Source organism: Amblyraja radiata, chromosome 14 (genome assembly GCF_010909765.2).
Source record: "Amblyraja radiata isolate CabotCenter1 chromosome 14, sAmbRad1.1.pri, whole genome shotgun sequence".
NCBI classification, from domain to species: Eukaryota; Metazoa; Chordata; class Chondrichthyes; order Rajiformes; family Rajidae; genus Amblyraja; species Amblyraja radiata.
The window spans coordinates 43,416,704-43,444,406 of record NC_045969.1 but is presented as its reverse complement, the minus strand read 5'-3'; the positions used below and the strand labels follow the sequence as shown (position 1 = coordinate 43,444,406).

The window sequence follows — 27,703 nt, the reverse complement described above, 5'->3', positions numbered from 1 at the left end:
AACAGCTTTTGCAGTGACCTTTGTCAGTATTTTCAAGGAAAAACAATTGTTCTGCCCTAACCCTCCTCAATCGATGTAAAATGCTGTAGGAGTAAAGGAAATCACCATTAAAGATCAGACTTGTTTGAGATCAGTGTGAGAATGGTGGGTTTACCAAAGACATACTTGTGCTTAATTGCCAGTCAGTGACAAGCTCTGGAATTTCTGGGCTAATATTCACAAATGTATTTTAAGTATAGCAAAGAAAATCTAAAAAGGGAAACAAAAGCAAATGCTGTCAATTCTGTCTTTAAATGTTTATGAATGTCAGTTTGGGTCTTATGTAGTGATAGTGAATGTTTAAGAATGGGGATATATTAGTTCCAAAGTGGAAAATACTGGAAGTGCAATTGGACTGCAGACATGATTGTCAGAGACTGTTGACTACACAGTGCAGAGAATGGTACATGTTGGTCAACAACTAGATAAGTTTGAGGTTAATATTAGTGCCAAACATTAAGTACATTGAACGCATAAACCATAAAGTTTGCAATTGAAGCAGGTACCATGTGTGGGATTTTTTTGTCTCTCTCCAAACAAAACTCATCTCATTGTCATTTTATGTTAGAAATTTTCTTTTGTCTTCCATGAGAATTATTTGTTCCAACTTCTTTTTATTCCCAGGCCATGATAACTTTACTGAAGTTAACGAACACACCTTTGTTCAGTTTACTGTGAAGAAAAGAGAAAATGGTAGGTCAGCTGGGGTCAGTTGATTTAAACTTCATGCCTTCAATAATTTGTGCGACCATCGTTCATGCTTATGCAACTGGATTGCACCTTGGAATAGGACCTTTGTGTTCCATGAACAGAGAAGGTTGCAGAACAATATGTGTCATTTCTACTCCTACACCTCACTGACGTGCGGTGAGGTCAATGGCTGGGGAGGCACTGGCTAGTATCAGTGGGGAGGCACTGGCCCTCCCTGTAATGATCACCGCGTCTCCCCGAGGAGAGAGAGGGGTGGAGCCGTGGCTGGGGGGGAGGGATAGAGAAGAGAAGAGGGGGGAGAGAGAGAAGGGAGAGAATGGGGAGAGAGAGAGGAACGATGGCACGTTATAACCCGCAGCCGTCCCATTCTGACCGCTGCCGAACCCCCCCCCCCCACCGCACCATTGCACCCTTCTTCACGGCGGCCCAGTGATGTCTCGGCTCTGACAATTCGAGGGATCTAACCGGTAACAACACTAAGAGCAGCCCCGGGCTGCCGCGCACCCCGACTCGAATCTGAGCTTGAAAAATCAGTTGTCGTCTGTAAATATATATATATATCAATGACCCGGGCTGGTTGGTAACTTTCAAAGATTCAAAGGTTAGTTTATTGTCACGTGTACCAATTAAGGAACAGTACAGTGAAACTCGAATTACCAGGTTCGAACTTTGCAGATGACGCACAATTTGGTGGAGTTATGGAGAGTGGAAAAGTCTGTCAAAGGATACAGTGGGATTTCGATCATCTGCTGCTTTCAATGGTCCCGATGTGGCCTCCTTTACATCAGCGAGACCAAGCATAGACTAGATGACCATTTGCGCTTGGTGTGTCGAGGCCAGATGGATCTCCGAGTGTTAGCCATTTAAATTCCCTTTCCCATTGTTTTCTGTCCTGGGTCTCCTCCAATGCCAGAGTGAGGCCACATGCAAATAGCGCAACCGCACCTCGTAATCCGCTTGGGTAGCTCAACCCATTGGTAGGTTCATTTAATTTTCCAACTTTTGAAAACAACATCCCCTCTTTTTCTCCCCCCCTCTCCTTGTGGCCCCACCCTTGGGAGGATCATTTTCTCCCACTATCTTGTCCCTTTCCCTTTCCACCCCATCCCCTTCCACTTGTATCCCTCCCGTTGGCTTTAGATTGCACACCTCTTTCCTGATATAATACCCTTCTGTCATCTTTTCATCTCTGGACTTTGTCCACCCATCTGCCAATCAACTTGTATCCACCTATCACTTGTCAGACTCTGTCCTGCCCCCACCTCTCTTCCCTCTTTCTACCCCCTACTATATTCAGTCTGAAGGAGGGTCCATAACGGAAACGGTGCCTATCCATGTCCTCCAGAGATGCTGCATGACCTGCTGAGTTACTGTAGCACTTTGTAAACCAGCATCTGCAGTTGCTTGGAAATCTAAAGGCAAACAGAAAACTTTGGACATAATCAGGAGGCCCGACTGCACCCGAGGGAAGAGAAACTGGCGGCACAGTGGTCGAGTGGTCTCACAGTGCCAGGGACCCGGGTTCGATCCTGACTACGGGCGCAGTTTGTGCAGTTTGTACGTTCTCCCTGTGACCACGTGGGTTTTCTATGGGTGTTCCAGTTTCTCCCACACTCTAAAGACGTGCAGGTTTGTAGGCTAATTGGCTTCGGTACAAATTGCAAATTGTTCCTAGTGTGTAGGATAGTGTTAGTAAATGGGGTGATCACTGGTCAGCAGGCCTGAAGGGCCTGTTTCCGCGCTGTATCTCTAATATCCAAAGTCTAAGCAGAGTTAATGCTTTTGGAATCTGAAACAAATCATTCTCGCAACCTCAGACTCGCTAATATTTTGTGCAAGTGATGACCATGGTTACATCCTTCAACAAATCCATTTGAGAACGACAAGAGTTTCAGTAAAACCAATGCACAACCTCAAGATATTTAGCTTACCAAGTGAAATAACGAACTCCTTCAAAGGTTCCGTTGTGCCGGCCAACTTCAGTGCCCTCCAGTTCCACGCCCAGATATGCCTCCTGCCTTCCAGGGAGGTGGCCCCGGTACCTGATCACTCCTTTGCCAATCTTTCCGGCAGGCCGAGAGAACTTAACGAGGTGCCCCAGTTTCAGATCTGCTATGCCTCTGGGAGCAAACGGACGTCGGGGCAATACCACCTTGTTGACCAAGCCCCTGTTAATGAAAAGTCAATATCATTTCTGATCCCAGCTCAAGGCCATTCCAAAGTCACCATTTGGAGTTGCTTAGCTTCTGGCAGGAGAGGCAACTCGATGATCCTATCTGGATGGGCACTGATGGCTATCTAACGTTTCTTGGGTAATGTGGGTGGAAATATCGGCAATGTGATTGCTCCACCTACCTTGACGTAGTTGACAATAAATTCGGGTTTGGGAACTGGCAAAACAATAAATACCAGGACGGGACAGAATTGCGGTGTTACGGAGGGAGGGTGCCAACGAGTAAATTAAGGAAGAGTGTTGGGGTGGTGTGAGGGTGGATGGGTGGGAGGGATGGATGAAGGGTTCACCCTCTCCCCGTCATGCTTCATCTTTGTTCAACTTCTCTGCACTGCTTAACGATATCTTCCCATCCTTCTGACAGCAGGATGACTAAATCTGAACACATTGCTCCACGTACGGCCTCACCAACGTCTTGTCATAATGTCACCGCTTCAATGCTCAGTACCCTGACTGGTGAAGGCCAATAATAATAATAATAATAATAATAAATTTTATTTATGGGCGCCTTTCAAGAGTCTCAAGGACACCTTACAAACATTTTGCAGGTAGAGGAAAAACATGTCAGGGGAATGAAATAAATAGTAGAGACATGGCTAGTACACAAAGTAAAGACAGAATTCAATGCAAAACACAATAATAATGCAATTAATGCACAGATGAAAAGGGAGGGGGACGTGGGGCTAAGGATAGGCAGAGGTGAAGAGATGGGTCTTGAGGCGGGACTGGAAGATGGTGAGGGACACGGAATTGCGGATCAGTTGGGGGAGGGAGTTCCAGAGCCTGGGAACTGCCCTGGAGAAGGCTCTGTCCCCTAAACTGCGGAGGTTGGACTTGTGGATGGAGAGGAGACCGGCTGATGTGGATCTGAGGGACCGTGAGGGTTGGTAGGGGGAGAGGAGGTCAGTGAGATATGGGGGGGCCAGATGGTGGAGGGCTTTGTAGGTGAGGATCAGGATTTTGTAGGTGATCCGGTGGGAGATGGGAAGCCAGTGAAGTTGTTTGAGGACTGGAGTGATGTGATGCCAGGATTTGGTGTGGGTGATGAGTCGGGCGGCTGCGTTCTGGACCAGTTGGAGTCGGTTGATGTAGGTGGAGCTGATGCCAAGGAGAAGTGAGTTGCAATAGTCCAGTCGGGAGGAGATGAAGGCATGGATGAGTCTTTCAGCAGCGGGCGGTGTGAGAGAGGGTCTGAGTTTGGCGATGTTGCGGAGGAGAAAGAAGTAGGTTTTAATGACATGGCGGATGTGAGGCTCAAGGGAGAGGGTGGAGTCAAAGATCACGCCAAGGTTGCGGGCCTGGGGAGATGGGGAGACAGTGGTGCCGTCGATGGTGAGAGTGGGGTTATTGATTTTGCTGAGTGTGGCTTTGGAGCCTATGAGGAGGAATTCTGTCTTATCGCTGTTGAGTTTGAGGAAATTATGTTGCATCCAGGTTTTTATAGCTGACAAACAGGAGTTGATATGGGAGGGGGGGGGGGGGGGGGGTTGTGGGGGGATTTGGTGCCAAGGTAGATCTGGGTGTCATCAGCGTAACAGTGGAAGTCCAGGTTGAAGTGGCGGAGTATCTGACCAAGGGGGAGGATGTAGATGATGAAGAGGAGGGGGCCGAGTACGGAGCCTTGGGGAACGCCTTGAGTGACTGTGGCTGTAGCAGAGGTGTGGTTGTGGAGAGAGATGAGACAAGCCAATGTCCCAAGGGCCTTGTTTTATCTCCATGTCACTCCACCATGTATCAAGGAGATGATGTACCTGCACTCCAAGATCCCTCTGTTCTACAACACTCCCCATGGTCTTGCCATTCACTGTGAAGACCTTGCCCAGCTGATCAAGGTCCTGATAACCATTTTCACTATCTACAATACCGCCTACTTTACTGTCATCTGCAAACTTACTAATCATGCCTCATATATTCTCATCCAAATCATTGATATAAACTAGAAACTGCAGCGGGCCCAGCACCGATCGCTGAGACACACCACTGGTTACAGGCCTCTAGTCTGAGAAACACCCTTCCACCACCCTCTGCTTCCTTCCAACTGTAAGACACATTCAGCATGTCAGGCAGCATATATGATTGAAAGATACAGCATGAAAACAGGCCCTTCAACCCATCGAGTCCATGAAGCCAATTCACAAGTTATAGTAGAATTAGGCCATTCGGCCCATCGAGTTTACTCCGCCATTCAATCATGGCTGATTTCTGCCTCCTAATCCCATTTTCCTGCCTTTTCCCCATAACCTTTGACACTGGTTCTAATCAAAAATGTCTCTATTGCTGCCTTAAAAGTTCTGCTTGTCCAAACGCATGTATATCTTATCCCTCAGAATCATCTCCAGTAAGTTTCCTGCCACAGATGTCAGCCTCGCTGGTCTATAGTTCCCAGGTCTTTTTTTTGCATCTCTTCTTAAATAGAGGCACAACATTAGCCACCCTCCCACCATCTCACCCATGTCTAAATTGGCTTGGTAAATGTAAACATTGTCCCTAGTGTGTAGTAGGATAGTGTTAATGTGTGAGGATCGCCCGGTCGGCACAGACACGGTGGGCCGAAGGGCCTGTTTCCATGCTGTATCACTAAACTAATCTAATAATGATTCATGTATCTTGGCCAGCGGTCTTGCAATTACTTCCCCGATGAGGAATGGGAATAGGAAACGAGGAGGAGGAGAAATGGTCATGGTGGTGCGGACCATGAGATGATAATGTCAGCCTCCGTCCACTTTCCTCAATCTCCTTCACATTGATGAAGTATCACAGGGGGAGGTTGTCCCACTGCACTGTGTGTAAATGGCCTCTTTGCCTGAATTGTTTAACGGTGTTCCTGACCAACCTTGTTTTCCTGGTGAGGCAGCTGCTGCTGAAACCAACTGATGAAGTTAACGATTTGCAGAGAGGTGAACTGGAGCAGTGCTCGTGGTGGAACCGTTGGTGGGGATTGTTTAGGTGAACAAACGACATGTCATCTTCACTCCATCTATCCAGTTCTGGCAGACTGTCTGGAGGGGTGGTGGGGGAGGGGGTGGGAGGAGGGGAGATGTTGTGGAGGGTGGGGTTAGGAGGGGGAGGGGGGTGGAGGAGGGGGGGTGGGGAGTGGGGGAAGGTTGCACGGAGAGAGAAAATAAATCTGTTACTTATTACAAGATAGATACAAAATGGAGTAACTCAGCAGGGCAGACAGCATCTCTGGCGAGTAGGAATAGGTGACGTTTCGGGTTGAGACCCTTCTTCAGACTACTAGCATCTGTGCTCCTTCCTACACAATCTGCAGAGCCCTATGGTTGAGAATTGCCTCATTTTGTGGCAGTCTGTATTAATATATATTTCATTCCTATCTTGAATAACTGAGTGTGTCCAGTCTGTCTATTTGAGTTCTGGACTGATGTCCATATCAGTTTGCTGCATCTTTGTGTTGCTTTAAATGATAAATGAGGAGAGAGAAGGATGATTACAGTCAGTGTGTCAGTATATTATCAGTTTGAATGATTGAACTTGTGTTTTTTGGGAGGATCAAACGTGAGATTGATTCATCTTGACAAATTAGAATGCAGTGGGGAATGTCAAATAACTGCGGGTACTCAAAATATGAAACAAAAAGAGAAACTAAGACATATATGCTGCCTGACAGGCTGAATATGATTGAAAGTTACAGCATGGAAACAGGCCCTTCAGCCCACCGAGTACATGCTGACCATCGATCACCCGTTCGCAATATTTCTACGTTACTGCATATTTGCATCTATTTTCTTCAGGACAAGAGGAAACCCACGTGGTCACAGAGAGAACGTGCAAGCTCCACGCAGACAGCACCGAAGGTCAGGATCTCAGCATGCCATGAAAAAGCGTAGTCACATCTGAGGCCATACAATTGTGCTGTCTGCTTTTAGCAAAGGTAATTGGAGCAAATACCTTCACCGTGATGAACCTTGGGATTAATAAGCTGACCATCGGTAACGTCGTTGCAAGATGCCAGCAGAGCCTCGGTGTCGTTGCTGTCGATTGAATCTGAAGAACAACTACTTGCAGATCTCTCCACGCATACATCTGTGGGTGGAAAGTCAAAGAGCAGCCTGAGAGTTGCTATCAGGATATTCAATAAAATGCAAATGGATGTAATGCTTTTGAGGGGTGAACTGAACAATGGTTTCAGCACACTTGATGGAAACCACGTTAGAAGTTTCTGTAAGGATTGGAATACAGAAGCATGCATTGGGAATCTCTGCTTGCGTTGAGAGAATCTCTCACTTCAAGAACTATTGGAATGGATCAAAAGACTAAAGCAGCAGAAGATAGACACGAAAAGCTGGAGTCACTCAGCGGATCAGACAGCATCTCTGGAGAAAAGAAATAGGTGGCGTTTTGGGTCGATACCCTTCTTCTCAACCCAAAACGTCACCTATTCCTTTTCTCCAGTGATGCTGTATGACTCGCCGAGTTACTCCAGTTTTTTGTGTCTATGTTCGGTTTAAACCAGTATCTGACGTTTATTCCTGCACACTAAGGCACCAGACTTGTTCCACATAAGCAGAATGCAATAAAGGTGAGATATTTAAAATGAACCGACAAACAATGTACAGGTCACCATCTCCTAATTAATATGAAAAGGTGAAAGTGTTGTTAATTTTGTGGAGGATGAATTTGAAAATAGAGCATTGCCGATGGACATCAGAATCATTGTACGGTTTTTGATAGATACCAAGAAATAGCAATACTAAACACAAAGCTCTGGAGTAAATCCAGGGGTCACGAGAGCATGGGTAGGTGACGTTGCAGGTTGGGCCCCTTCTTCAATAATGTTTTTTTGCAATATTGCAGAATACAATGACTACATCTTCCGTTTTAAGGTTTTAGTTGAGTTGAAAATAATTTTTGTACTTCATGGAGTGACCTATTGTACGTGATTTTTTTTTAGTGAATGAAACATTAAATCAAGGGCATCCCTTCCAGAAGCTCAGGTATTGTGCTGAACAGTATTCGGCAAGAGATGACTGATGTTCACACTAGTGGTTACCCGACATCTAATGTTATGGAAAGAAATTCTCTAGGCATTTGGGTGGCATTATTTTCGGAAGCTTGGTTTGTGGTATTTAGCTGCTGTTTAAGGCAGTGTAACAGGGCCTGCATTTCAAAAGTAATTGGTTTGCCACGTACACCTTAATGAACCAGGTGGCACAACGGGGCCGCTGGTAGAGCTGCTGCCTCACTGTTTCAGAGATCCAGGTTCAATTATGACAATAGACAATAGGCGCAGGAGAAGGCCATTCGGCCCTTCAAGCCAGCACTGCCATTCAATGTGATCATGGCTGATCATCCACAATCAGTGCCCCATTCCTGCCTTCTCCCCATATCCACTAACTATCTTTAAGAGCCCTATCAAACTCTCTCGTGAATGTATCCAGAGAACCAGCCTCCACCGCCCTCTGAGGCAGAGGATTGCACAGACTCACAATTCTCTGTGAAAAAGTGTTTCCTCATCTTGGCTCACGTGAGGGTGACCCGGATCGGGGCTGGAACGGTGCTCCGGTGGCTGAGACGGCGTTCTGGCGGCGGCAGCCTGAGTCCGGGGTTCGGCCGCGGGCCAGTGGACAACGTCGTCAACAGCTGTGTCCACTGGGCTGGAGGCGGCAGCTTCGACCACCCCGGGCCGCGGTGTTTGAACCGGCCCGTTCGCGGAGCTCGGTGAACCGCGGGACTGATTTACCATCGCCCGGTGGGGTATCGCCTCAGCGCAGAGGGAGAAGAGGAGGGAAGAGACAGCAGCCCTAAGATTTTTGCCTCCATCACAGTGAGGAGGTGCTTGGTGGACTCACTGTGGTGGATGTTAATTTGTGTTTACTGTCTGTTCTGTTGTTTATTATTGTATTATTGTATGTATGGCTGCAGGTAACGACATTCCGTTCAGACCGTAAGGTCTCAATGACAAATAAAGGATCTAATCTAATCTAAATGCCTTACCCCTTATTCTTAAACTGTGGCCCCTGCTTCTGGACTCCCCCAACATCGGGAACATGTTTCCTGCCTCTAGCATGCCCAAAACCTTAATAATCTTATATGTTTCAATAAGATCCACTCTCATCCATCTAAAGTATACAAGCCCAGACGCACCATTCTCTCAGCATATGACGTTCCCGCCATCCCGGGAATTAACCTGTGAACCTACGCTGCACTCCCTCAATAGCAAGAATGTCCTAACCTCAAATTAGAGGACAAAAACTGCACACAATACTCCAGGTGTGGTCTCACTAGGGCCCTGTACAACTGCAGAAGGACCTCATATCTCCTATACTCAACTCCTCTTGTTATGAAGGCCAACATGCCATTCGCTTTGTTCACTGCCTGCTGTACCTGCATGCTTACTTTCATAGACTGATGAACAAGGACCCCCAGATCCCGTTGTACTTCCCCTTTTCCGAACTTGACACCATTTAGATAATAATCTGCCTTCCTGTTTTTGCTACCAAAGTGGATAACCTCACATTTATCCACATTAAACTGCATCTGCCATGCATCTGCCCACTCATCCAACCTGTCCAAGTCACCCTGCATTCTCATAGCATCCTCCTCACAGTTTGCATTGCCACCCAGTTGACCTCGGGTGCTGTCTGAGTGGAATTTTCATGTACTTCTGTGACTGCATGGCATTCCTCAATGTGCTCTGGTTTCTTCCCACACCTCAAATACCTGTGGGTTTGTAGGATATTTGGCCGCTGTAAAATTGTCCCTAGACTCTCTGGAGTGGATGAGGAAATGGGATAGCAGGACATTATAGTATGAACGGGCGATGATGGTCGGCATGGACTTGGTGGGCATGTTTCCATGCTGTATCTTTAAATTAAACTAAATCCCTAGGTAGACGCAAAGTGTAAGAGTAACTTAGCGGGTCAGGCAGCATCTCTGGAGAAGAAGGATGGATGACATTTCAGGTCGGGACCCTTTTTCAGACCCATCCTGAAACGTCACCCATCCTTTTTCTCCAGAGATGCTGCCTGACCACTGGGTTACTCCAGCACTTTGTGTCTTCCTTTCTAAACAAACCTCTGTCGAAACGGGAAAATAAAGCAGTATATCAAACTGGTCAGAATTGAAAGTAATTCAATGTTAATTTTTAATCTTATGAGGACTTAAGCTGCCCCCTCATTGTGAAATCTTGCATTGAGTTACCGGGATGTGGCAGCTGGTTGCTATGTCTTCGACCCTGCAGCTTTGAACCTGTTCAATATCAAATTGTAACTTTTTTTTGTATAGATAGAATATTGTCTGTTTATTTACATCAGCATGCAGACACTGCACGTACAGATGAAGTTAATCTGATATAACGGCATTTTGCATTCTGTTCTGTTTTATTTTACATTCAGAGGAAGTAATGGAGAGCAACATCAACTTACCTTCACAGGATCTCAGTCGCTGATCGAAAGTCATTACACTCTCTTGCTGGTTTGATTTAACTGGGCCACTTTTGTCTTCGATATTGAAATATTCAAAGCTGTGATTTATTGAGAACAAATGAACATAGTTGGTTATTGTGTTTTATTTTAATTCATAGGCCATATTAATCACCCACATGTTTGACCCATTATGCTGCAGTGTGAGCACACCATCGCAACAGTCTGACTTCGAAGAATAGTAAAGTCGGTGCGTGTATTAAGGTGATATATTAACTCTCCCACAGGTTTTACCTGGTGCTCTGCTGATATAATTATACTCTATTAGCATCTGGATATCACAGCCAGTATTTTGGTCTTGCCAATCATCAACCTCTTTGTGCTAATTAACACTCTCAGTGAATAGAAAATAGAACAGCACAGGAAAAGACACAGAGTGCTGGAGTAACTCACCAGTTGAAGCAGTTTCTCTGGAGAACATGAATAGGTAATGGAAGATAGACACAAAAAGGTGGAGTAACAGCATCTCTGGATGAAAGGAATAGGTGATATTTCAGGTCGAGACCTTTATCGAGACCATTCTTCAGATATTAATCAGTTTGAAGAAGGGTCCCGACCCAAAATGTCCCCTATTCATGTTCTCCAGAGATGCTGCCTGGCCCGCTGAGTTACTCCAGCATATTTGTTTTGTAAACCAGCAACTGCACATGAATCTGTCTATAATTACCCACAATGTCCATGCCGAAGATTAATCTCCTCTGTCTTTATGTGATTCATATCCCTGTCTATACATGTGCTGATCTAAAAGCCTCTTATATGCCACTATTGTTTCTTCCCCCACCACTGCCACCACCACTGCGCCTGGCAGTGTATTTCAGGCACCTACTACCCTCTGTGTGTGTAAAAGAACTTTGCCCCTCTCACCTTAAAACTATGCCCTCTGGTCCTTGACATTTCCATAGCTGGGGAAGAAGAATCTGACCTACTACCATATCTATGCATCTCAGTATTCAGTATTCAGTATTTACTTTAATGTAATTTTAACTGAGCACTTACATACACAGATGAAACAAAAAAAATAATTTTGTACACATTTACCAGGGGTCTAACCCAACCTCCAGTGTCCAGAGAAAATAAGCCCCATTTGTCTTAGACGCAAAAAGCCGGAGTAACTCAGTTGGTCAGACAGCATCTCTGGAGAAAAGGAATAGGTGACGTTTCGGGTCGAGACACTTCTGTAGACCAAAGGGTCTCGATCCTTAACATCACCTATTCCTTTTTTCCTGAGATGCTGTCTGGCCCGCTGAGTTACTCCAGCTTTTTGTGCCTATCTTCGGTTTAAACCAGCATCTGTAGTTCCTTCCTTCACACTCCCCATTTGCCTAACCTCTCCTTGTAGCTAATACCCTGTAATCTAGTCAGCATTCTGCTAAATCTCTTCTGTACCCTCTCCAAAGCCTTCACATCCTTCCTCGAACGGGGTCACCAGCAGTACTCCATCTGCAGCTACAAATAGAGAGTAATCTGTAGGGAACAACAAGATATCATACTATGTGCTTACTGCTCCTACCTGATCTGTGAAGATGGGGAGATGGAGTGTAAGCACGGTGGTACAGAAGACATTTTCTGCAACACAGTCTCACTCTCTCCCTTACGCACTTGTGCCTTTGTTCCTGAAAGTGTCCAGTGGCCTAGGGATACAAAGAGAATGAGTAGAGCAGAATAGAAAAGGATAACAAGTGTAAATGGAGATTGAACTACACGGAGGCAGAGTTTTAAAATTGTAAAATGTGGATTGTTTTCTCTGGACACTGGAGGTTGGGTTAGAGACCTGATAGCTGTGTACAAAATTATGAGATGCATAGATTATCATTATCATCCTTTTATTGTCATCTTGCAAAGCAACAATTGTACAGTGCAAAATGAGAAGACGTTTCCCAGGGAATACCGGAGCATCACACATAAAAACTTAAACATTTCACGCATAAATAAAAACAATAAAAAAAACAATCCAGTTCCTGATAAAAACAGTACAAATAGTTTTAAAAAGTGCAGGTAAAAAAAGCAACATTAAAATACAAGTTAAAAAAAGGGGTAGTCAGTCCAATCCTTCTTCCCCAGCTGTGGAAATGTCAAGGACCAGAGGGCATAATTTTAAGGTGAGAGGGACAAATTTTTTTTTTCCCCACACGCAGAGTGTTAGGTGCCTGGAATACATTGCAAGTGGTGGTGGTGGAGGATGAAACAATAGTGGCATTTAAGAGGCACATGGATATACAGGGACTGGAAGGATATGAATGTGTTTATTGTCAATTTGCAATAACAAGGCACAGGGTGGATTCAAATGAACAATGGAGAATGTCAGAAAAATGTAGGCAGAGTAACTTGGGGTTCTGTGGAAAATCCTGCACAGATTTACAAACATCAATGCTGGAACTTGGAACTGATGTCTGGTACTCTTTCAATGGAATCACCAATATGGTTGGATTGTCAGCTATTACTGCCATGAAAAAATTGGAAGTTGGAATATAATGTTGCAAGTTGTTGACTGTGTTAGCACTGATTACTCATTATTCATTGTTCAAAGTCAAGAATGTTTAAATGCAATATGTACCGAGAAAGGGAACTATGAAATTCTCCATAGCAAATCTGTAAACACAATGCACATAGATAATATATGATTTAAAAAATGTAATAGATTAATAACCCCAATACTAGAGCAAAAACACTCTAAGCCCTTAATGCACCCAAGACAGTTCACAGTTCATAGTTGAGGTTAGTGTTGTGTAGTGTTGAAGAGCCTGATGATTTTTGGGAAGAAGCTATTATTGAACCTGTTGGTCACGTTATTCAGACTCCTGTACCTTCTCCTCAATGGTAGGAGTGGCATGAGAGGGTGGCCAAGGTGGTGTGAGACTTTAATGATACTAGCGTTATTTTTGAGGCAATGCCTCATTCTATGGGTACTAGGTTGTGCAAGGTCTTATTGGTGCCACGACATTTGGCTGACAAGTTAATGTTCCAGGTCTGTGGATAAAGTACCGCTAACTCTAAAAATATCAGTGAGTGATGAAACCAGTTTCCTTCTGGGCAAGAAAAAACATGGTCCAATGTTTTTTTTATTGTGACATATGCACAGCACAGTGAAATTCTCTTGCTCAACCCACAGATGCACAGTCGCCATGTTTTGGTGCCGTTTACAAAAAGTCCAAAGTCCACTTGTTGGAAGCACTGGAGCACCCTCGATCCAGGAAGGCCCCAGGCTGCAGCAGGCCCACGACCTGACATCCTTCTCCTCGCCCGACTGCCCCTGTGTCCCGAGGGTTTACCTCCTGCAGCCAACCTTGAAGGCGCTGGAGGCAATACCCCGGTCCCTCTCCTACCGGCCCACTCCTCGCATTCTTCGTTTCCAACGGCTCCCTCCTCCTGTTACTATTGAAGGGGGAATTCAAATATGTAGCAAAACCGTGGCCTCTGGAAGGAGGTGGTGAGAATGGGTAATTTGTAGTCTGTCTGAAGAAACGCCACCTACTCCTTTTCTCCAGAGATGCTGCCTGACCTACTTTGTGTCCTTTTGTGTAAACCAGCATCTGCAGTTCCTTGTTTCTACATAATGGCACCTGTGTCAGGAAGCCCGGATGTTCCATGTGCTCTTCCGACGGAACCAGCAGCATCTTGGCACCGGCCCGAGCCTCGGAAGAGGCATGGGGATGTTTTCATATGTTAAGAGTAAATAATGTTGGGATAAATATCCTGAGAACTTTAACGCCTGCCTTGCAAACAAACTTAAAAGCTGTTATGTCAGATGCACAGTTTTAAATGTGTGTATACAATGTCTAGTGAGCTGCAACTGCAAAATAATCCTGGTTGCTTGCCCGCTAATTTACCACCAGGAGCAAAAAGTGGTGGGAGACTTGGGGAAAAGTTGTTCATGTATAGTCAAGGGATTATATGCTGGGGAATGCGATTGAGAAGTGGAATAGTCTGACTGAATGGTCATCAGTGTTGTAAGGAAATAGTCAAATGTGTTGAAGCCTGTACTCGCTGGTGTTTAGAAGAATGAAGGGGTTATCTCATTGAAACATACCGAATAATGAAATGACTAAATAGAGTGAATGTGGAGTGGATGTTTCCATTGGTGGGTGAGTCTAGGACCTGAGGGCACAGTCTCAGAATAAAAGAACATACCTTCAGAATGGATATAAGGAGGAATTTCCAAGCCAGAGGGTTCTGTGGAATCTGGATTTCATTGCCATGGTTGGCTGTGGGGGCCATTGGGTATTTTTAAAATGGCGTTTGATAGATTCTTAATTAGTAAAGGTGTCAAAGGTTACGGGCAGGTGAATGGGGTTCAGAGGGGTAAATAGTCAATCGGTACAGACTTGATGGGCTGAATGGCCTAATACTGTTCCTATGCCTTATAATCTTAGGAAGTGCGTTACTTATGGGAGAGGATGGGGGAAATTAGTTTTAAAAGAAAAGAAAGATGGAAACCAATGGGAGGAGTAGAGATTTAGAAATGAACGAGTTCATGTTCTTTGTGCTTGTCGTATTCATAAAGAGGTGGTTATTTAAATTGCTTTATTTATTGCTAGTATTTTAAGACTAGAAATATTGTGTGGTTTCATCCAAAATATATTGTCATACAAATGTGAGCAGAGAATGTGGGTCAGGAACCATACATGAAGAGAGAAAAGGTGGGAACTTTTATGGTCAATCATTGTTGATCGCAACTAACAAATTGTTGTACAAATTGTTAATGTTGATTATCTGCCATTGATTGATCTAGTGTCATATCTCCCTCCATTGAACCCAAAGGTTCAGTTTTACACACAACATACATCTTGTGCCTTTTGTCTGATTTATCGTAAAATGTAAATTAGGATAGAATTGAAGTTCTGGCATCTCAATTTTTGACGTACCTTTTTTGGTGATTTCTGCATCCCCCTTATTTCCTTTGAATTGTTTTGACAACCATTTGTCTTGTTGCTTGAGATCCCATAGAATTTCTTTGAGTTGATGGTTTTCTTCATCTAGTTTGTGGATGACTTCCCTGAGTTTGCGGGACTCAGTTCTCAATTGTTGGATTTGTTCCAGCAAGTCGTCTGTGTTGCTCTTTGCGGTGTTCTGGGATGCGTCACAATACAGTCTGGTAAACTGTGAATGATGGAAGCAAAGGACATCGGAGAGGCGTTGATCAAGTTTGTATTGATATCTCAGTCATTGAAAGTGAGTGAATGAAACACAAGTCAATTTAACCTAAAAAAGATATATTGCTGTTCTGAATGGATTTTCTAAAATTGTTGATGAGTGACAAATGCTTGCATTTTACTTATTGATGCAATAATATCCATCAATGTTTATCATTGATTTTTATTGATTAATCTTTGCAGCTATCAAGATATTAATTTGCTGCATTCGACCGAGTTCATCGTCTTTTGAAATCTGGGATTATTTGGGTTATATAATTTTATTTATTGTTTCATGATTTGACCACCACCATTACAAACCATTTTCTTTGTGCTTTTTGAATGTCTAAAACTGTCACATTTCGTTTCAAGGCTTGGTCACTGTGTGCGTATGTTACCTCTGAGAAAATGCCAGATACATTCACATGGTTATTATTTCGAGAAATTAATTTATATGCAATGGGTATTTCAACACGTTGCAACTAAACAAAAAGTTTTTAAAAATGCAATTACAGACATTATTGTAGTCACTGTGATGAAATGGTGTGTACATTACTTCACTGCGGGTGTTAGTAAATTGGTTGTTGCCTTGACGAGTGTTCTTGGGTGCTCGTGGACAGTTATAAAAGTATGGCTTGGGCAGGGGGAAGGGCGGGGAATGAAACAAATTGGGCAGTAGAATATTCTATGAAAATTAGTTCTGGTGGAAATAATGTCATCGATTTGAAGGTGGGATAACTTTAGTTTTAGTTTAGTTTCGAGATACAGGGCAGAAACTGACCCTTCGGCCCATCGAGTCCGTGCCAAACAGTGATTCCTGTACACTAGCACTTGGGACAATTCACAACTTTTACTTTAACTTACAAACCTGTCCTTCTTTGGAGTGTGGGAGGAAACCAGAGGACCCAGGAACAACCCAAGGGGTCACGGGGAGAGCTTACAAACTCAGTACAGACAGCATCTGTAGTCAGGATCGAACCTGGGTCGCTGGAGCTGTGAGGTAGCAACTCTGTCGCTGCGCCACCGTGCCGCCCTTTGGTTTAGTTTCCAGTCGAAAATAATGTGCAGTTCATGCCAGTGGCAGTAACAGGGCTGTGATTTCCAGCAAGCTATCTATGATAGACCTAATTCAATAAACAAAGCTATTATTCTAAGATGAACACCTTAGTTTTGAAGTAGTCACTCTCTTCCTTGACTGCTTGTAGCTCTTCTGTGTGTTTGGCTCTCAGCTCAGCTATCTCTCCTCTGAGTTGGGAGATTTCCTCATCAGCCTTGGTGAGTTCATTGATGGTGCTGTCATTGGCATCTTGAAGATAAGTGAGGTGACACTTAAGATGCTCTGCAGAAGGAAAGAGTTTAGTGAAACCTTGCTGTGGAAAAATAACACATCAGCCCTAAAAAGCAGAAAGCTGTCAGCATTCATACTCTTATTATGAACAATCTTTCACAAATTTGCCTTTGTGAACTAGAAAGGATAGAAACGAGAAACTTAGTTTGGGAACTAGAAACTTAGTTTCCAGTGAATAATTTTGATTCCTGCCTCTGGACCAACTTTGCAGTTGATTTTTTTAAAGGACCATCACCTGAAAAATACTGATGGCTTCATTCGTGCTTGTTGAGAAACAAGCAGTAGTTGTTTTATTGGTATGAGATAATTAAAAACAAGAGAAAATCAAAAGGCAAACACTGCGAAGACTTGCAAGAATCTATGTTTTGTTTGTCAGGGTCATTCAGAGCTATTTATGTTGATCTAATGCAACAATAGACCTGAATGACTCCAGTTTAATAGCATTGCATTAGCATTGATCATGCATCAATCAACAATTACTCTCTTGAAGGCAATTGGTAAAAGTCCAAATCGGTCTTTTAAACATTATTTCACATTCAAAATGAATGTATGGGTAGGATAAATTGATAAGATCTGAGGGAGAAAAGGATACGACCATTCTTTATCTTTGAGGATTGAGTATCAAACCTTGTATATAACATGCAATATTTGTGTATCACATGCATTGTAACAGCACCTTGTTGTCAGGATACACATGTAGCTCTGCAAGAAGGCAATGGTTGCATTCCTAAAGATACTCGCATTATAAAAACAATTGTGTCAATGGGGAAAAGAGGTTAGGGCTAGAGTTAAGACTCTCACTAAGATTTTACCCTCACACCCCTGTAGAAATTAAAACAAAAATAAAGGGTGTTAAATTTATTTTAGGTACTGCAAGTTAAAAATACTTAAGACTACATGTAATATTGTTTAATCGAGCATCATTATATGTGTGACTGAAACATTGCTGTTCAATTTTCAATGGCCACCTTCAGTTAAAGTGGTGCAGCGGTAGAGTTGCTGCCTTACAGTGCCAGAGACCTGGGTTTGATCTAGACTGTGAGTGCTGTCTGTACGTAGTTTGTATGTCTGGCCTGTGACCACGGGGGTTTCCTCTGGGTGCTCCGATTTCCTCCCACACTCAAAAGACGTACAAGTTTGTTGGTTAATTGGCTTAGGTAAATTGTCGCTAGTGTGTAGGATAATGTTAATTTAGGTGTGATCGCTGGTCGGCGTGGACTCGGTGGGCTGAAGGGCCTGTTTCCACGCTGTATCTCTAAAGCATAAAGCAGCTGCGTTGTTAATAAATGATTGTGTCTGATGACTCTTGCGATGTTATTCCTCTATTTGCTGTTTCTCTTTATTATTTTCCACCTTCCCTTTTATAATTGTTCACGAACCTTACTGACCACTCATCTACCTGTCCCTTCCAGCTACACCCATGGCTTACTCACCTATGTGTTGATGCAGCACTGGTACTCCCATGTTGGTGTGAAATGCAACTCCTCCAGCTTCATTGCTCTAATGACAGTGAGAGATTGGGAACATCTTTAACACAACACTTTGCAGGAATACATTGGCTTTGTCTTTTACAACAATAATGGTTTAAGTATTTCCTACAAATTGCAAATTAAACAATTACATTTCCCTAATGTCTGAAGAAGGGTCTCGACCCGAAACGTCACCTATTCCTTAGTAGAAAATCACATCCGAGGCCCTGAGAGTCAGAGGTGAGGGACTAGAGATATGGTAGGGTATGGCGTGAAAACGGAAGATTAAGGCAGACGATGCTCAAGAAATGGTTCATTGATTGCTGAGGGAGAAGGTGACAACGAGGCATACAATCAGTAAAATTAATCAGGAGGACAGTGAAAGTAGTTGGAGAACTAGGGTGGGGGAGGGATGGAGAGAGGGAAAGCAAAGATTACCTGAAGTTAGAGAAATCAATATTCATACCGTTGGATTGTAAGCTGCCCAAGTGAAATATGAGGTGCTGTTCCTCCAATTTGAGTTGGGCCTCACTCTGACAGTGGAGGAGGCTCAGGACAGAAAGGTCAGTGTGGGAATGGGAGGGGGAGTTAAGGTGTTTAGCAACCAGGAGATCGCGTAGACGTAGGCGGACTGAGCGAAGATCTTCAGCGAAACGATCGTTGAGCTGCGACATTCATGAAGCTTAGGTGCCCATCATGTTGCTTGGCAAAGCAGATCAACAAGTGACTGAGTCAAAAGGCAGACTTCAGGTGCAGCACAAGTTATACATATTCCCAATATGGCTGTGTCGTAATTTATTTGTGAACAATCAGAAGCTGCCAGTGACAGTATTACACTTTCTTAACTTTTGAACCTAACTTAAACATACAATTATATCATGATCAATGAACAAAGTGCTGGATACCCTCTGAATTCCTCCAGCACAGTTATTTGCTCAAGTTTCCAGCATCAGCGGTTTCAAGTGTCACCATTTACACCGTTGTTTATTCATTGAAACCAAGAGAGCTCCTTCTTGAAATGGAGAAGACAGCCATTCCCTGCAGTGCACCGAGAACCAAGGGTGGCAGGGTGGTACAGTGGTAGAGTTGCTGCCTTACAGCGCCAGAGTCCCAGGTCCGATCCTGACTACGGGTGCCCTCTGTATGGAGTTTGTACATTCTCCCTGTGTACAGGTTTATATGTTATTTAGCTTCGGTAAAATTGTACATTTTCCCTATTGTGTAGGATAGTGCTAAGTGTGTGGGGATAACTGGTTGGAGTGGACTCGGTGGGCTGAAGAGCCTGTTTCTGCACTGTATCTCTAAACTAATCATACAAAATATTTTTTGTGCTTGGATTAAAAAAATTACCTCTTTATGAAGTCTGTTATTCATAGACATCACCAGGCACTGTTCTTTGAGTAGTTGCTGGTTCATGAGCTTCCGTTTCATTAGTTCTTCCCTGATCTGACTGACGTCTTCATCTTTCTCGGCCGGTAGAGCTTGCAGGAGGGCCACTCGATTCTCCCTGCTTCCCCCCATGCCCGTGCCCTGAACACAAACAAGCTACATTGATCAACATGTGGATACAAGGAATTGCTGATGCTGGTTTACAAAAAAAAAACACAAACTGCTGGAGTAACTCAGTGGGTCAGACAGCATCTCTGGAGAACATGGATGAGTGACGTTTCAGTTCAGGACCATTCTTCTGCCCAAAACATCATCAATCCACGTTCTCCAGTGATGCGACCTGAACCGCAGGGTGACTCCAGCACTTTGTGTTGCTCTTTAAATTTATCAACATGATGCACTCACCTCCAAGGATGTACATTTGTTAACACACAATACCTTCTCTATCCTTTGTCAAACATTTCCTGCTATTATCTCCAATTTACAGAACCCACTTTGACTTTGAAAAGAACAGATGTTGTTCAATTCAGCGCAATTGATCAGAATTAAACGGGAACAATGTGAATCAACTGTCAATCTGCCCTCAACGAATTCAGGAGTGGCTTGCCTTTATACATCACTCCTTCTCAAGCATCATAGGATCCAAGCTGCGACATTTATGCTGCACTTACACAAGAGAGACCCAGTAACGTCCATTTCGCCCAGTTTAAAGCATTTTATCAAGATGCATCACAGCATGGTTTGGGAACAGCTCCATCCAAAACCACAAGAAATTGCAGCAAATTGTGGATGCAGCCCAGAACAACACACAAACCAACCTGGAGAGAAGGAATGGGTGACGTTTCGGATCGAGACCCTTCTTCAGAACGTCACCCATTCCTTCTCTCCAGAAATACTGCCTGAGTTACTCCAGCATTTTGTGTCTATCTTTGGTTTTAATCAGCATCTGCAATTCCTTCCAACACAAAGCAACCTCCCTTCTATTGACTCCATTCATACCTCACGCTTCCTCGGCAAGGCCACCAACATTATCAATGACGAGTTGCACCCCAGCCACTCCCTCTACTCCCCTCTCCCATCAGGTGAAAACACACACCTCCAGATTCAGGGACGGTTTCTTCCCAGCTGTTATCAGGCAACTGAATCATCCAAGGAAAGAGCGTTCACGCCGCGGCCCTGTTTCAACCAATCTTTCCACCACCACGCACAAGAAGCGCAAGACAGACACCATTGTGCAGATGCCGAGAGGTGTGTTCAGCTCTGGCTGAACAACTTCTAATCTTGTGTATGGACTCGATAAGAAGAAGAAGATCAGGCAACTGAATCATCCTACCAACAACTAGAGAGCAGTCCTGAGCTACTATCTATCTCATTGGTGACCCTCGGACTACCTTTGATCGTACTTTACTGGCTTTACCTTGCACTAAATGTTATTCCCTTATTATGAACGGCTCGATTGTAATCATGTATTGTCTTTCCACTGACCAGTTAATACACAACAAATGCTTTTTCACTGTACCACGGCCGGTACACGTGACAATAAAACTGAATTGAGCCATTGTTAAAATCTTCCCTTCAGTACTACTCTCCAACCTTGAATGGGATCATGACATTCTGACAGTCTTCCACGCCACCATCCGGTCCAACATCCAAATGCCTCCCCTCACCCATCCTGTCTGAGATGGTTCACCATAATACCTCCAATCCATACCTGCTCCAGTCCTCGCTCTTCATGCATTCATCACTTCTTGGACCACGAATTTTGATTAAAACCTTATGCTACTTGCTCGGCATTTTCCTTAATGTTCCAGCTGATCAATTTGATTTTAAAATCTCTCCAGAATCGCAGTTGATCGTAGGTTTTGCTCTTGCTGTGTCTCTGATGCTACGTACATGAGGTTCACACTTGTACCAAAATACCCAGGATTTATGCCTCCATACAAAGCCCTGGCTCATATTCTTCCAACAACATCAATGCTCATTATCAATATCATTCCATAAATGTTGAGCAGGCCAGTTAATAACTTTACAAATGTAGAAACAAGGAACTGCAAATGCTGGTTTACAAAAAAAGCTCACAAAGTGCTGGAGTAACATATCTGGAGACATTTCAGGATGGAGTCATAGAAACATTGAAACATAGAAAATAGGTGCAGGAGTAGGTTAATTCGGCCCTTCGAGCCTGCACCGCCATTCAATATGATCATGGCTGATCATCCAACTCAGTATCCTGTACCTGCCGTCTCTCCATACCCCCTGATCCCTTTAGCCACAAGGGCCACATCTAACTCCCTCTTAAATATAGCCAATGAACTGGCCTCAACTACCTTCTGTGGCAGAGAATTCCATAGATTCACCACTCTGTGTAAAAAATGATTTTCTCATCTCGGTCCTAAAAGACTTCCCTCTTATCCTTAAACTGTGACCCCCTGTTCTGGACTGCCCCAACATCGGGAATAATCTTCCTGCATCTAGCCTGTCCAACCCCTTAAGAATTTTGTAATTTTTTATAGGATCCCCCCCTGAAGAGTCCCTCTTCAGTCCAGACTGAAGAAGAGTTCCAATCTGAAACATCAACTATCCATGTTCTCCAGAGATGCTGCCTGACCAGCTGAGTTACTCCAGCACTTGGTGTCTACCTGTGACATTGATGCTGCACTTGTACCAGATACTGGTATTCCACTAAAGTAAAACTTCCCTTCAATACCACCTCCCCACCCACGAATGGGACCAACACAATCCGTCGATCACCCAGATCACCATCCCATCACCCGAAGGCCTCTGATGGTTAAACCGCAACACTGTCAATCGCGTCTGCTCCAGCCCTCTGATCAGAAGACCTCCACCATCGTTCACAGCCTCAACTCCACACACGACGCATACCTGAAAACATTAAATGCCAATTCAATGCAACACTATCCTCAGGCCACTTGAATATTCTAGGACTTGTAACGTCTACAATCACCGTGCATGTGATTGCCAATTCCACCAGTTCCACACTGTGGCATCTTGAATTTACCTAAGGTACGTGAAGGCTCTTCCACTAAAGTAACGTCCTGCTTCTGTTACCACAGATGATGCCTCACCTGCTGGTGTTGAGGCAATTTTCTAAGTCGTTACCCACCTCAGACTGAAGAAGGGTCTCGACCCGAAATGTCACCTATTCCTTCTCCGCAGAGATGCTGCCTGGCCCGCTGAGTTACTCCAGCTTTTTGTGTACAACTTCACTTTGACTGATCTTTCCAAAATACAATGACACCTGTAGCCAAGGTCTAATGTGCAAGGGGAAGCTCTGGAAACAACTGCCCACAAAGTTTGACTCCAGGTTAAGCACATTTCTCACCATGACCTTCTATACCATGGCATTTTCTGAAGAAGGGACCTAACATGAAACGTCACCTATCGATGTTCAGGCAGAGATGCTGCCTGACCAGCTAAATTAATCCAGCATTTAGGGCCCATATCATTGTTCTATCTGGGACACATGACAATAAAACACTCTTGACTATATCTGGATAAACTGCCCCTGCCACAACAAGGTGTCATTTTGTTTTCACATTTCATTTAGTCATTTCTCAGCGCATATTTATTGCTGTTGTAATCTACAGTTATTGCAATCATCCCCCACACCCTTGTTATTCTCTGTTCAAAGTTATTCCACACAATTGCAGAAGCCTTAACCCACTCACTGCCACCGCACCACCCTGAAATGGGTTGTTTTGAGTAACTTTGCCAGGTATTACATCTACACAAGGGTGCTCAGTGTCGACAATGTTCCCAACGTTAGTGCGCGGTTAATGGAGAAGCGAGGACGATGTGGGCGCCTTGGCTATCGGTGCCGGCTCGGATTTGGTCTGTACCTTTTCATACCTCTAGTTTCCCCCTTCCCTGACCCTCAGTCTGAAGAAGAGTCTCGACCTGAAAAGTCACATGTTCCCATTTCTCTATAGATGCTGCCTGACCCTGAGTTACTTCAGCATTTTAGATTCAGATTCAAACTTTATTGTCATTGTGCAGTGTACAAGTACAGAGACAACGAAATGTAGTTAGCATCTCACCCAGAAGAGCCAACATACAATAATGGAACAGTAAATATATATACATACAGTAGCTGTATCTGTTAATGTGTATCTTCGTGTAAACCAAAGTCTGCACTTCTTTCCTACATATCCTGCCCGCTTCCCGTTAACGGGGCTCTGCTCGCAACCCACCTTCAAATGTTTGCCAGTGTGAAAAGATCAGGAACAACCCCGACGCCGCTTGCCAACGTGTGAGTGAGCGCCTTGCCACCTCCAGCCTCAGCACCACAACAAAGAGCTTGTAACACACGCTGCCTGTAGGCACCACAACACCACATCTCCGCCTTTGCAACACACGCCATTTAAAATGGTGATGCTCCCGGCTCACTGACACCAGTTCCTTCACTTACCTTCATTTCTAAATCGCTTGATGCAACGTGCAGCGAGTTAACAGCAAACACAATCACAGAGCTGGTGGTGGCAGCAGCAGCAGCGAGACTCCCTCCATCCACTTCACGGTGCCTGCACACAGGGACGGGGCCTCTCCCTCTCTCTCATGTTAATTCATGTCTCCTTGACAATTCCGACCCTGGCCTTGCCGCTGCCAATACGCACCTTAACAACAAGCGGTTTTCGCCACGCTGCATCGCAACCAATGCTCAGAAACAAGCGCCGTTCAATGGCAACGACCCCGCTTAATTTTGACTCAAGCACCTACGGCAGCAGCTCGCAACAGACCTGTTTCAGACCCGTCATTTTCATGCAGAAAGAAGCATGTTATTTGCTAATAAAGAAATAACTTACAATGTTCCTCGAACCATAGCCAGTCATGTCTGCGGATCATGTCGGTGACAAACTGCAAGGTTTAATATTCACATGCAAAAAAAATAGTGTAAAAAAGGAACTGCAAATGCTGGTTTACACCGAAGATAGACACAAAATGTTGGAGTAACTCAGTGGGACAGGCGGCATCTCTGGTGGAAAGGAATATGTGACATTGCAGGAACGAGACCCTTCACACATCAGACTAAAAAATCGTTTGTCCAAGATTTTTCACTTGGGTTCAATCTAAACAATGTTACATTTAAAAGCTTGATTCCCAATAATATTGTTAAACCAGAAACACACCATACAATCACCAAGTTTCCATCTCACATTGTCCTTACTGCTGAATAGATCAGCAACAGGATATTAGTCCATCAGTCTGAAGAAGGGGTTCGGCCCGAAACGTTGCCTTTTTCCTTCGCTCCATAGATGCTGCTGCACCCGCTGAGTTTCTCCAGCTTTTTTGTGTACCTAGGATATTAGTCCAGGCAGCTTGCAATTGATGGGTGAAGTGATGCCTGTATCACCTGTAGGCAAGTGGTGTTACAGCCTCGTGGACTTCACATCTCCAGTGGAACAGGAACTCAAATACAATTACTGTTCCCCAGCCTTGTCTACACATCCAATATTCCTTACTGGATTCAAGCTTTAAACAAATGGTTGGCATCGCAAGATACAAAGTGCTGGAGTAACTCAGCGGGTCAGTCAGCATCTCTGGAGGACATGGATAGCGGCACAGCGGAGCAGCGGTAGAGTTGCAGCTTACAGGACCAGAGATCTGGGTTCAATCCTGACTAAGGCTGCTGTCTGTACAGAAACGGTACTCCGGTTTCAGCCCACACTCCAAAGACTTACAGGTGTGTCAGTTAATTGGCTTCTGTAAATTGTAAATTGTCCCTAGTGTGTAGGGCAGTGCAAGTGTATGGGGTGATTGCTGGTCAGCATGGACTCGATGGGCCGAAGGGCCTGTTTCCAAACTGTATCTCTAAAGTCTAAAGCTTACGTTTTGGGTTGGGCCTCGAACTCGGACTGCCTGACCAGCACTTTGAGTCTTTTTTTTTGTAAACAAGCATCTGCAGTTCCTTGTTTCAGCAGGGTGACATTGCACATGTTTTGGAGTGGTGGAGGGGAAGGCGAAGGCCAATAGACACTTTCTTACACAATCAGAGCATCACACCAGAATTTACAAGTTTGCAGACAACTCCACTGCAGAGGGCCGGATATCAAATAATAACGAGACAGAGTACAGAAAGGAGACTGAGAACCTTTAGCCTGGTACGAAGACAACAACCTCTCCCTCAGTGTCAGCAAGACAAAGGAGATAGTGATCAACTTCAGGAAGTAAAGCAGAACGCACAACAAATATATTTAAGGTGCTGAAGTAGAGATGGTCGACAGTTTCAAGTTCCTAGGAATAAATATCACCAGCAATTTGTGCTGGACCAGACACATCGACGTTATGGCCAGGAAAGCACACTAATGCCTCTACTTCCTTGAAATGCTTAGGAAGTTTGGCATGTCTCTAACAATCCTTGCCAACTTCCACCGATGCACTGTATGAAGCATTTTACTAACATTCTTTGGGGACAGCTCCCTCCAGGACCACAAGATATCACACAGAGTTGTGGAGGTAGTCCAGACCATCACACAAACCAACCTTTCATTGATTCCATCTACTCTTCATGCTGCCTCGACAATGCCACCAGCATAAACAAGGATCAGTCCCACACCAGTCACTCTCGCATCAGGCAAGAAGTACAGAGGTTTGTAGACACATACTTCCAGATTCAGGGACATGTTTCTTTCCATCTGTTACTAGGCAACTGAATGGTCCTCTCATCCGGTAGAGTGCTCCCATCTACCTCATTGGAGACATTTGAACTATCTTTAATTGGACGTTACTGGACATTATCTTGCAGTAAATGTTGTACATTTCATATTTATCTGTACACTGTGGATGGCTTGATTGTAATCATGTTGAGTGTAGATGGTGTCAATGGAAAGGACTCCATCGTCTCCATCAATGGAAGGGGTGTTGGTTTGCGTGAAGGACTGTTTCTGTATAGAACTGTTTCTGCAAAGGGTTCAATGCTAATGGTTTGGCTCACCTCAGATATATCAGCGGTATCCTGCTTTAACCCATGCCTGTTTGAATTGCTGGGCTCTGCACAATGTCTTGGTTCTTCCGACCTCACGCTTCTGCAGTCCACTGGTATATAGGAGGCGGAAGATGGCAATGCCCCAGACGACACTACGGAAGAGGTACTGGATTCTGTACTCACGGACTTGGTAGACATTGACTGACTGAGGTTCTCACTGGAAGGCAGAGGCTGCAACTGACAAACTTCTTTGTGCTTTCCCGTGTGGAGAGGTTCTGACTGCAATTCCCCGGGGGAGGTAAAAATTGGGCAAGAAATCGTTCCATTAGGGGCATCGTGAACTTGTTCATGATCCATAGTCGTGGTATCTCCAGGATCAATTAGCGAGCGATACCCGCAAGAGGATTTACCGTCCAGCTCGTCACCTATAAGATCCTCCACAATATCTCCGTCAGCTTGTAACTGCCCTGCATCCGCGCGTTCCCCACCACTGCCTTGGCGTATACAGGGCATGCTTGATGAATGATTTTTCACTCCTTCTGCACTGCCAGGAAATGAAGGTTCATCTTGTACTGAATGAAAACTGTGCAACAGAGAGACGTTGTCCACCAGAGCGCTCTGCCGCGGTTCCATGTTGTCCACCTTCTCTCGGTGGCATTGAGACCTCTGGTCCCAACTTGCTCTGGGGCTGGCGCGCTTATTCCTGGCATTCCTGGGCTGCTGCCATGTTCAGATCGGATCGTCACCAAACCGCCTGTTAGTTATTCTAAAATGTGAAAGAAGGAAACATTTTGATTTGTCTGCACGTCATGTGTAAACATAAAATCATATTTTTAAGCTCATGTCTGAAGAACCGTTCCGACCCGATCCGTCGCCTACCACTACTTTTCTCCAGAGATGCTGCCTGACCCGCTGAGTACTCCAGCATTTTGTGTCTATCTTCGGTATAAACCAGCATCTGTAGTTCCTTCCTACACATAATTAGTGATTATTGACGGAT

The 27,703-nt window shown here is 44.5% G+C and overlaps 1 protein-coding gene across 2 annotated transcripts; it reads right to left on the bottom strand.

The window, feature by feature from the left end:
- Positions 1-27,350, bottom strand: LOC116980712 (golgin subfamily A member 5-like). 2 transcript variants are annotated; one of them, XM_033033183.1, is made up of 11 exons: positions 26,713-27,350; positions 19,722-19,901; positions 18,336-18,402; positions 16,718-16,893; positions 15,288-15,522; positions 11,936-12,056; positions 10,369-10,466; positions 6,893-7,027; positions 5,817-5,982; positions 2,682-2,918; positions 1-711 (listed from the first exon to the last, which is right to left on the bottom strand). In XM_033033183.1, the coding sequence occupies exons 1-11, from the start codon at positions 27,334-27,336 to the stop codon at positions 654-656; spliced, it is 2,097 nt and encodes a 698-aa protein (XP_032889074.1). In that variant the 5' UTR covers positions 27,337-27,350; the 3' UTR covers positions 1-653. The 2 variants fall into 2 exon arrangements, with proteins under 2 accessions (XP_032889074.1, XP_032889075.1); XM_033033184.1 differs by lacking the exon at positions 26,713-27,350 and adding an exon at positions 24,190-24,410.
- Between the last annotated feature and the right edge of the window lie 353 nt (positions 27,351-27,703).